This window comes from Pimephales promelas, chromosome 18 (assembly GCF_988280905.1).
Source record: "Pimephales promelas chromosome 18, fPimPro1.hap1.1, whole genome shotgun sequence".
Lineage (NCBI taxonomy): Eukaryota > Metazoa > Chordata > Actinopteri > Cypriniformes > Leuciscidae > Pimephales > Pimephales promelas.
The window spans coordinates 745,467-757,418 of NC_142786.1; the positions used below are offsets into that span (position 1 = coordinate 745,467).

At 38.5% G+C, this 11,952-nt stretch overlaps 1 protein-coding gene and 1 non-coding gene across 2 annotated transcripts; one reads left to right on the forward strand and one right to left on the reverse strand.

Moving 5' to 3' along the window:
- The first annotated feature begins 211 nt into the window (after window positions 1-211).
- Window positions 212-9,159, forward strand: cyp51a1 (cytochrome P450 family 51 subfamily A member 1). The gene is made up of 10 exons (XM_039665948.2): window positions 212-481; window positions 3,293-3,391; window positions 3,467-3,643; window positions 4,416-4,542; window positions 5,138-5,312; window positions 5,380-5,499; window positions 6,247-6,442; window positions 7,942-8,037; window positions 8,114-8,282; window positions 8,821-9,159. Exons 1-10 carry the CDS (start codon window positions 332-334, stop codon window positions 9,006-9,008), a joined length of 1,497 nt encoding a protein of 498 aa, XP_039521882.2. The 5' UTR covers window positions 212-331; the 3' UTR covers window positions 9,009-9,159.
- Window positions 9,160-11,553: 2,394 nt separating this feature from the next.
- LOC120475313 (U2 spliceosomal RNA) lies at window positions 11,554-11,744 on the reverse strand. The gene has a single exon (XR_005621925.2). It is a non-coding gene; the product is annotated as a U2 spliceosomal RNA (small nuclear RNA).
- Window positions 11,745-11,952: the final 208 nt, after the last annotated feature.

Genomic DNA, 11,952 nt, shown 5'->3' on the forward strand with positions numbered 1-11,952 from the left:
CAACAGCGACGCTGGTGACATCATATAAGCAGACATCGGTTCAGGAGGAATCCACCAATCAGACATCAGTTCATGCGGCATCCGCTAATCAGAGTGCGAGGAGGCGCACGCGGAGCATGGAGTTACTTGATAGACACGCCAAATTGACCAATGAGCGGTCTGTTCACATCAGGCGGGGGCGGAACCTTGTGAACGGAGACGGGGTAGGTATTAAAGTTTATCGGGATGTCAGTCAGTGAGATGCCAGTGGATCTCAGTCGTCTATCAGTATCTCCCGCTCTTCACCTTTGGGAAACTTCTTTTGATACAGTTCATTAGATCAACCAGTAAGATGACGATCCTTGAGGCGAGCAGTGTGCTGATCGAGAAGACCGTAGAGAGGATGAGTGTGACGTCACTGCTGCTGGCGGCATCGGTGTTCACGCTGTCTGTGGCGTACCTGAGGAAACTCCTGTGCAGACAGCAGCTCGCGGGACACGGAGTGAGTGCTGATGATGATTATAATACAGTTATGCAGTGTTATGCCTTCAGCTTCTCTGTGTGGTGCAGTGATGTGTCCATAAGAGTGCTGTCTATTGTGTTTTCTATAAAGTGAATAAAAGCACATGTCATATTGTGCTTTATATTCATTTACTTATCTATCCATCATTCTGAACATCTATCAACTGTTCTACCTATTTGTCTATTGCTCCATCGTTCTGTTCTATTCATTTCATCAGTAGCGGTTCTAGGCACGGGCGAACCGGGCAGTCGCCCGGGGCGGCATCTCCTCATGTCACATGAGGGGCGGCACGAGCAGTTAAAAAAAAATCCTCTGTGCCGCGAATGTTTTCTATTTTTTATCATTTCGATTCAAATTATTGGCAATGGCGCCCTGCTTGCTGAGAAGGTGCCGTGCACAGAAGCGATGTCAAGAGGGTCTCTTGATTAGTTAACGTATCGCGTCTTTTGCGCGCTTGAGGTCGTTATTTCAAATAGGCGATTAGGCGCACGGGAAGCGCGCTCATTATGCGCTCGCGGGAGGCGCGCTCATATACTTTTCAGTATGGGAGTGCACGTGCACCCAAACACTTGGGTGTTTTTTTCTCTTCTCCGTAAATAAATCTTTTAGAAGAGCTACAGCATACGTTTTTCTGTGGTGGAAATACATTAGCTACTAAAACTTCTTTGATTGTGGAGAGCGTAGTGCATGGTTGTATAGCAACGACAGCCAAAATCGGACCGAATTTTACTATTAATAATAAAAGATAAGCTACTGTGCATTATAAATGTCAGGAATGTATCTTTATTGACTCATTCTTTTTATAGAGATGATTGAATGCTGAAATATGAGGTTTATATTTTTATAAAATCTTTTTTTGTGTTAACCTTTTTTTAAAGTTTAGTAGGTAAGATAAAAGACACTCCTTTAAAACAAATCTTTAATGGTATTAACTTGGTGAATTGATTTCATTGTGTATTAGGCTTTTTGAACAAGATTCTGTGTATGATCATGTTAGTCACTATATTCATGAAAGGAAAATAATTTACATAATGATCAACTTTATGTGTTCTTACAGTAGCCTATAATATGCAAAGTACAATGTTCTATTTTTATAAATAATCTCTGATTCTGTCCTTTTCTCTGACATTTTAAGAGTGACTTAGGGCTACAAAAGCTATTTTAGGTCTATAACAGTTTGGATAGTTGTTAATATGAGAGCTGTTCAAAATTATTTAAGAGATAAGTATTGTGTTACTAAATAAGTATCTGTCTGACCCTTTTACTTTTAAAAACGCCATTTCATGACAAAGTATAGTTTAACAAGTCATAACTAAAAGTGTGCTATGCATATAATTCAAGGCAATAACCAATGCGCTAATGGTTACTTCCTCCCTTTAAAGTTAGATTAAACTAGCAAAATAACTGGATTCTATTTTTTTTTAAATGAACGGTATGTGATTTTATTGTTGGGTTGTTGTTGTTTTTTTTTAGTTGGTTGGGGGTTGGGGGGGCGCTCGAAGGGGGTCTCGCCCTGGGTGTAATTCAAAGTAGAACCGCCACTGCATTTCATTCATCTATCCATCGTTCCTTCTATCTATCTATCTATCTATCTATCTATCTATCTATCTATCGTTCCTTACATCATTCCATCTATCCATCGTTCCTCCTATCATTCTATCTATCCTTCCAGCATTCTATCTCCAATTCTCCATCAATCTATATACCTATCCTTTCATCATTCTATCCATTGTTTCTCCCATCATTCTATCTATTCATCGTTCCTCCTATCATTCTATCTATCCTTTCAGCATTCTATCTATCCATTATCCATCAATCTATATACCTATCCTTTCAACATTCTATCTATCCATCGTTTCTCCCTTCATTCTATCTATCAATCGTTCCTCCTATCATTCTATCTATCCTTTCATCGTTCCTCCTATCATTCTATCTATCCATCCAGCATTCTATCTATCTTTCCATCATCCATCAATCTATATATCTATCCTTTCATCATTCTATCTATCCATGGTTCCTCCCATCACTCTATCTTTCCATCAATCTATATATCTATCCTTTCATCATTCTATCCATCATTCCTCCCATCACTCTATCCTTCCAGCATTCTATCTATCCATTGTTCCTCCCATCATTCTATCTATTTTTCCATCATCCATCAATCTATATATCTATCCTTTCATCACTCTAGCTATCCATCATTTCTCCCATCATTCTATCCCTTTCATTCCATCATTCCTCCCATCATCCTATCTATCATTCCATCATCTATCGATCTATATATCTATCCTTTCATCATTCTATCTATCCATTGTTCCTCCCATCACTCTATCTATCTTTCCATCATCCATCAATCTATATATCTATCCTTTCATCATTCTATCCCTTTCATTCCATCATTCCTCGCATCATCCTATCTATCATTCCATCATCTATCAATCTATATATCTATCCTTCCATTGTTCTATCCATCCTTCCATCAATCTTTCTATCCATCCTTCCATCAATCTATATATCTATCCTTCCTTCATTCTATCCTTTCATCGTTTTATATATTGTACCATCTATATATCCTTTCATCATTCATTCTATCTATCATTCCATCATCTATCAATCTATATATCTATCCTTCCTTCATTTTCTCCTTTCGTTTTATATATTGTACCATTTATATATCCTTCCATCATTCATTCTATCTATCATTCCATTGTTCTATCTATCCATCCATCCATCTATCCATCCATCTCACACACATACAAAGGTTGATGTCAGTTTCTCTCCTTCCCTCAGAAACTCCCTCCTCATATCCCGTCCAGTATTCCCTTCCTGGGTCACGCGGTGGCGTTCGGCCGGAGCCCGATCGAGTTCCTGGAGGCGGCGTACGAGCAGGTGAGCGTGGACACTGGAGACTCGTGTGGAGGAGCACAGGCTGATCTGATCTGACCTGATGTTGTTGTGTCTCAGTACGGGCCCGTGGTCAGCTTCACTATGGTGGGGAAGACCTTCACGTATCTCCTGGGCAGCGACGCGGCCGCGCTCATGTTCAACAGCAAGAACGAGGACCTGAACGCCGAGGACGTGTACGCGCGCCTCACCACGCCTGTGTTCGGCAAGGGCGTCGCGTACGACGTGCCCAATGCGGTAAGATCCCGCAGACCTGGAATACCTGAGCTAGAAATGACTTTTTGTGGGTACAATCTCAATGAAATATTTTCACATACTTACTGTAAAAATTGTCGAGATTTTAACGGTAAAAGAAAAACTGTTAATAGGCTCACAGAACGTTACGGTGAATAACTGTGATGTACATTTAATGTAATTTTACAGTATAATGCAGTTAAATTTACAGTGTTTGGAAGTGCAAAAGAACAACTCATTTTATGATTTACAGTGAATTGACATTTCCTGCGTTACATTTCACATTCGATGAATTTTTGTTGAAATAACTGTTTGTTTAATCAGTTATGTACATTTATTGTTGTTAAATTAATGTTTATTGCATTTTTAAAATTTCATGTGTGTCACCATGATGGTGATTAGTGTGTGTGAATGACTCTCTGCAGCTTCTGTTCATTGTTATTAATTTATTTTCGGAAAAGTTGCTTATGTGGATCTTTTATTGATCATGTGACTCTTCTCCACTGTGATTGGTGGTTGTCAGTTTATCACAATTGTACTTAACAGTTATTAAACACTTCTGTGGATCAGTAAATTCTTCATTATCTGATATAAACATAACATAAACATAAAATGTTGCTACCGTATTTTTTACAGTAAATTTCTGGCAACCGCAGTTGACATTTTTTACTGTAAATTTAACAGATTTTTTTTACAACCCTGAAGTTGTTTGAGCTCCAAACGGCTGCATTTCTCGGTCCTTCATCGTTGATGTGCTTTGTGTTTGTTCACTCAGTTATTTCTGGAGCAGAAGAAGATGCTGAAGACCGGACTGAACATCGCACAATTCAAACAACACATCGAAGTAATCGAAGAAGAAACCAAAGATTATTTCAAACGATGGGGAGACAGTGGGGTGAAAAGTACGGAGACAGTTTCTTTTCCTTTACAATATCACACACTGATGAATCTTTCACAATAAGACCAGGAACATCTATTAAACCGCACCTATTCTGCTCTTCTCCATCAGTGTTGAGTGTGTGATCATGAAAAGCTCCAGTTCTCCTCTATATGAGTGTCAGTGTTTCTGAACTCCTGAAACGCCTCCACTGTAGTCTTGAGTTTCCTCTGGGAACGAACACGTCACAATATTCCTCATTATAATAATTCATGCGCAGAATAAAGGGGCGGAGTCTGGTTGAGTTAGTTAGTAGTGTGTTAAACTGGCGGTTATGGTAAGGGGCGGGACTTTCCCAAACACTCGAAGCACTCGACCAATCACAACACACTCATCCAGCCGACCAATCAGAGCACAGTGTTCTTTTCAAGAGGAGGGGCTTCATAAGTAAACAGAGCGTTACTGACAGACTGGGAAGAGAGGAGCCGCAACAATGGAGAATAATCAACATTCAAGCAGGAAAACTTTGTAAAAGAGCAGAATAGGTCCTCTTTAAGAACAATACACACCTGAACAGGAATAGCAGACGGTATTTATAGTGTTCAACGCTCTCTCTTCAGATCTGTTCGAGGCGTTATCCGAGCTGATCATCCTGACGGCCAGTCGCTGTCTTCACGGCTGTGAGATCCGGGACATGTTGGACGAGAGAGTCGCTCAACTCTACGCAGATCTGGACGGAGGATTCACACACGAGGCCTGGCTTCTGCCCGGGTGGCTGCCTCTGCCCAGCTTCAGGTACACACACACACACACACTCACACACACAGCTTCAGACATTCATGTGACAGTGTGTTTTTATTAGGCGGAGGGATCGGGCACACTTAGAGATCAAGAAAATCTTCTATAACGTCATCAAGAAGCGGAGAGAAGCCCAAGAGAAGAACGACGACATCCTGCAGACGCTCATAGACGCCACGTACAAGTATGTCACCATCACACACACACACACACACACACACAACTGGATCATTTAAACCCCAAAGACACTCTTTACCGTAGAGCTTGGGCCGTTGATCCATGTATAATTTATGGATTTGCAACTGGTTAAAAAGTTAATCTAAAATGTTTATTTCATAAAATAATTATTTATATATTTTTTATATTATTTAAATGTATAATTATATTATAATTAATTTTAAAATAGTAATTAAAAAATATTATATCATTAAATTAATATTTTATAGTGATATTATAATATATATTAATTTATATATAATATAAAGTCATATCAAATATAATATTAAATACAATTATTTATTATTCTAAAATAAAATTTATTTTTAATTCTATATCATGTTGGGCACACACAGACTTGTTTATACTGTAAAGGAACATAAATATTACACGTTATACATTATATACAAGTATAATTACACTTAAAAATAATAATTATACAATTTTAACAAATTATGAAATTATAAATGAATATAATGTATAATATTATATAATTCTAAAAATTATTATAATAAAAAAATATATATATATATATAGATATTTGTTCAGATATAATCATTTAAATGACATAGGACTCGACGAGCAGTTTGGGGTTCAGGTTATGAACATCCATGAGGACACTGCCACCCGGTGGTGGATCTGTGAACACAAGCAGATGATTACCAGATCTGAAGTACAGCGCAGGAAGTGAAACAGTGTGTGTGTGTCCCTGCAGAGACGGGCGTCCCCTGAGCGACGACGAGATCGCCGGGATGCTGATCGGCCTGTTGTTGGCGGGTCAGCACACGTCCTCCACCACCAGCGCGTGGATGGGCTTCTTCCTGGCGCGGGACAGGGCGCTGCAGGAGCGCTGCTATAGCGAGCAGAAGGCCGTGTGCGGAGAAGAGCTTCCTCCTCTACAATACGAACAGGTGATCCTCCAATCCTCCAGCGCCGGTCATTCCCTGTGATGCTCACCGAGAGACATAGTCATAGTTAACTCATAATAGTTCATACCCAGTCACTTAAAATTCAGACGCAGTATTGACTGTCTTTTCTATTTTACTGATGAAAATAGTTACGAAAGAAAAGCAACACTAAGTGTGTTTTATTATTGAATGATTCAGCATTTAACAGGTCTTGGTTACCGTGGCAACCAGCAGTACCAACCAGTTACATTACTAACAGCCGACAGAAAACGGGAAATGGCCCTTACCGTATACTGTATATCCATCTCCACGCTCCTCTTGTGGTCCTCCTCCTGTTTTTGGATATTTCCTCTTAAATATTTCTTTTTTGGCATCTTGTACATGTGTTCGTATCTCTTCTGTGTCTAGAGCCCGTCAAATATTACAAATATTTTTGGGTTTTAAAATCCGATATTCCGATATATCGCCCGATATTTTTTTTTTTATTAAATATTGTTGGATTTCACACACGTGTAAAAGAAAAGCGAACTTTTCTGCACAAGATACGTTTGATACTTTTTCTCTATGTCTAAATGTTCACTCCTCGCGAGTATAACTTACATTTTACAATGCAGGGACTGTAACTAGAGATATGCTAGTTATAAATACAGTAATCATTACTTTATTTAGGCAGAAAAAGTTCATTGTGGTTTCCAAGCTCATTAATGTTAACGTTAGCGGTCTTCCACTGATGATAGTGGCATTAGCTAGCTTTGTGGTTAGCTAGTCTATTTAGCAATAGATAACATCATACTGCAAATTGTAAAACAAACATTTTCAATATAACAGGCCGAGGAGAGATGATTAAAGCGTGTTTCGTCCGTTTTTATTTTATAATTTAATTATTCATTTATCGGTCATTATAACTGCCGATACCGATATTATGGAAAATGCCTAATATCGGCCGATAATATCGGTCTGGCTCTACTTGTGACACACACACACAGCCCGCTCACTCGATCTGCCATGTCGTTTGTTTTGAAAAGGTTCTTATTTTACCCAGAATGCATTGCAGTGTAGTCCTACTTAAGATAGAGTCTTCAGTGCTTAGTGCAGCGGTATGATTTAGACGTCTATCCGCTATATCTCAGCCGTAGTCACAGTCTCTCGCTGTGAAACCGAACCTGGTTTGGTTTTAGTCTGAGAAAAGACCGGAAACGACTGATAGGAATGAGTTCAATCGTGGGATTCAGTTCAGAACTAACTTATAAACAATAAAAACCTACATCAACGTTAAATATCCCATGCAATCATTCCAGACTTGTTCAGACTCGACCTCTCAATATATATATATATATATATATATATATTTTATTGTTTTTTTCTAAGTGAAAACTATTCAGATTTTTAATCCCGATTGTAAAAGTATTCGAGTGGCTCCATAATATGCATGAATTTTATTGTGATGTATTTTTGAATAAACGGGCCGAGACGCTAAAGAACTGATCTGGTCTGTGCCGCAGCTGAAAGACTTGAGTTTGCTGGACCGCTGTCTGAAGGAGACGCTCCGACTGCGGCCGCCGATAATGACCATGATGAGGATGGCCCGGACGCCTCAGGTACGAGCGCGCACCAACATTACTGATGTTAAAGCCTTAAAATGCTTAGCCTGACCTGCTTCCGCCTCCTCCACAGCGAGTGGGTGAATACATCATCCCGCCGGGACACCAGGTGTGCGTGTCTCCCACAGTGAACCACCGTCTCCGGGACACCTGGGAAGAGCGTGAGGAGTTTAACCCGAACCGATACCTCAACGACAACCCCGCCGCCGGAGAGAAGTTCGCTTACATCCCGTTCGGAGCAGGTGAGAGAACGTGAGCGGGTCGCTTAGAAGTGTTCAGACCTCAGAAAGCTGCCAGTAAATCAGCCAAAATGAGGTGGTTTTATTGTGCAAAATGCATTTAATGTGTCAAAATGCACCTTCAAAAACATCCCATTTGAGAGAAGGTGTTTTTGACTGGACAGGCCGTCCATCATCTTTCCCTTGAGGATCAAAATGACCCAAAGCCCTAAAATTATACAAAAACTGATTTTATTTAATCTTTTTCTAATGCTTTTTTTTATGAATAATTTGTTATTTTTTATTTTATTTATCTCTAAGTTAAGAGGTTTGATCTATGAATAATAAATAAATAGTAATGTAAGCATATTCTTTCAAATTAAATTAAAAATAACTCGCAATATTTTTTTGTTTTTCTGCAATATTCTTTGCTGAACTCTTGATGATATAAGCCTGGTTAAGGATTAATGTGAAATGTGTTTTTCTTTGTCATTAATTAACAGTAAAGCCTTTAAGGCCCGGCTGATGTTAACGATGGTGTTTCCTGGTTGATGTTTTACAGGTCGCCATCGTTGCATTGGAGAAAATTTTGCTTACGTGCAGATAAAAACCATCTGGTCGACGTTGCTGAGACTCTACGAATTTGATCTTGTAGACGGACAATTTCCCGCTGTGAACTACACAACCATGATTCACACACCGTACAACCCCATCATCAGATACACACGGAGGAACACACAACCACAATGATCACTTCAGTTTCTCAGGACAAGTGTTGAGTTCAAATTCTGCACGTTGACAGATTTAGTCTGCCGTCTCTTACTCAGATCTTAAACATTTTGTGTGTTTTTTTTTATTTAATAAAACAAAATTAAAATAAAAACTCTTTATTTTACCCAAACTGAACTGCATCGCCCACTGAAACCACTGATTACAAACACCCACCAATGTTCAGCAGTTTTAGCATAGATTTCCAAAATATCGTTGTCTAAATGTAATTGCCTCTAATTGTACCATTTTTTGCCCAACAATACTCAAGTGTTTCCTGTTAACTTGCTTTTTAGTAGAGCCCGACTGATAAAGGATTTTGAAGGCCGATACCGATACAAATATTTGTTGGTTTTAAAATCCGATATATCGGCCGATATTTTTTATTTAATTTTTTTCAGGAACGCACAACAAAACATTAACAGAATTCCCTAACATTAGTTATTTGTAGTTATGTATGAGTTTTAATTAAAATAATATGATAATGCATTTTAAAAAGAAATTTGTTTCTTTTATTCTCGCAACAGAACAGAGGAGGAACCAAAGCTCATTAATTAATTAACAAAGCTCATTAAATTCCACTGATGATAGTGGCATTAGCTAGCTTTGTGGTTAGCTAGACTGTGTTGCGCGTTATAGACGAGTGTTGCCAACAGGCCAGGGACGGTGTAGAGCGCCCTCTGGTGGACAAACTTATACAACTCCAACACTCCAACATGACATGGTTGAAGCGTTTCATCCATTTTTATTTTATTTTTGAAATATTCATTTATCGGCCATGATAACTGCCGATACCAATAGTTTGTAAAATGCCTAATATCGGCCGATAATATCGACCTGCCGACATATCGGTCTGGCTCTACTTTTTAGACTGCAAATGCAATGAAAAACTAGGAAGTAATTTTTTTCGAACTTCTCGGTAATGGAAACTCAATTCACCCTCGTCTGTCACAACGCCATTCTACAAACTAACCACAAACTCAGCTGTTTATATTTCCTACTTTACTACACATTTATCAATAACTGTCCTATTCCTACTCTTCCACCTCGACCAACACATCCACTGTCCAAGTCTGGTTTCATTAATGCACTAATTATTCATGTTGTCCAAACACAAAAAGATTAAGATACATTCCATTTTACAAATATAAGCAGAGTGAACGTAATACAATCAAATGAGAATGGATTTAGGTTGATTCTGTAATATTAAATATTATTTTCGACAGTTGTTATTTTTTATGTTATCATTTTTTCCGTGTTCTCTCATCTGTGGTGAATGTGATCCAGAGCTGTGGGAGGGATTCCAGCTGAAAAGATCTATTGTAAATCTTTCTATCACTCATTTGTGTTTTGTAACGAAAGCTGATTTAATACTGTGGGATTATCTGACAGGTGAGTCTCCATACGTTTATGTTGCTCATTTAATACTAAAACCACAAAAATATCATCAGATTTGCTGTAACTGCATTAGGAACAATTAATGCACATTTAGTGTGAACAAAACTGAATCCACATCACTTTGAGCTCTCATTAGTTCCAAGCAATTTTGGTTACCATTGCAGCATAGCGTGCATTGATTATGACCTCAAACATTTATAGTATATTATTAGATAGTATCTTTTTTTATTGCAAAGGTAAAGCAGAATTAAAAATCATTGTGACAGATGTGAAGAATTTATACGTGTGTCGACAAGAATCACTTCAGTTAGAGAATCGAGATGTTCTCCAAGATAAGATGGCTGAGCTCGACCGGTGTCCAGGTCACAGGCTGGAGGACGGAGGAGCGATTTTGAGAAACACCCACTATATTCAAACTCGTGGTTTTACAGGCTTTGAGAAATGAGGTCATACTGCAATGTATATTACGAGAAAATTAAAGTTTTTTTTTTTTTATCTTTTAACTAAACGCCTGTGAGGAGACGACTCAACGCCGGCGACATGTTATGCCCTAAATATTACATGATTCATTAACTAAATGTATTTTTCCATGTACTTTTTTGTAATGCACTTTCTGTAAAGCTGCTTTGAATCAATATGCATCAAGCGTTATACAAATAAACTTGAATTGAAATTGAATCTTTGATGCTTGTTAACATGTAAGATGAGACTCCAAAAAAAATTTGAAACCTTTAAAATAGCATACTGGGGCATTAAAAATGTAATGGTTAAAATCAAAGTGCGGACCATTACAACGAATGACAATTTTACATGGAACATTATTTCACCGATATTTTGACAACTTATTTTAATAATAAATAGTTGATAAATTAAACTATTTTACTTGCATGGACAAAATGTATGTTTATCAGATACATATATTATACATGCATGGTTAGCATCAGAGTGAACAATACATATTGCCGTTCATATCTACCAATAAATACCACCATGCGTGACTTCAATTACATGTAATAACTGTAATTAATTCGAACATTACCACCTGCACAATTTTAATGATAAACTCATCACAACGCGCAAAGTTGGCGTCCCAATAATGTTTCTATTATTAACACAATTATTTCCCCGTGAGGGGTGCACCGTCCCTGGAAGTACTGCAATACCAGGTCGATACGTGGAGTGGACGGAGCAAGCCCCTATTCCATCTCCCAGATCCAAAAATCAATTTAATACATGGTCCCCAGATAGGGGACGTATCAGATATTAAACTGATAAGAACAGATACTACACTTGATCTTAGCCAAAAGGCCGAGAAGCGATACTGAGAAAGGGTTCGAGCTAAAGCACTGACTCAGCGCGACACACACCTCAATGACGGTCACTCGGTCTGAGATCAGGAGAAACTCTTCAAACTACAAACACACACACTCGAGAAATAATGTCCCGCTCGGAGACTGAGAGAAACGCGGAGATTCGCACAAATAACGAGAGAAAACCCTCAAAACAAGCGGATTCAACCGTTAACCCG

Excerpts from the sequence above, each read along its gene's own strand:
- cyp51a1 (XM_039665948.2), top strand. The coding sequence starts at position 332 with ATGACGATCCTTGAGGCGAGCAGTGTGCTGATCGAGAAGACCGTAGAG. Across the intron at positions 482-3,292 it reads AGCAGCTCGCGGGACACGGA|AAACTCCCTCCTCATATCCC; the intron begins GTGAGTGCTGAT and ends TCCTTCCCTCAG. Across the intron at positions 8,038-8,113 it reads GGATGGCCCGGACGCCTCAG|CGAGTGGGTGAATACATCAT; the intron begins GTACGAGCGCGC and ends CCTCCTCCACAG.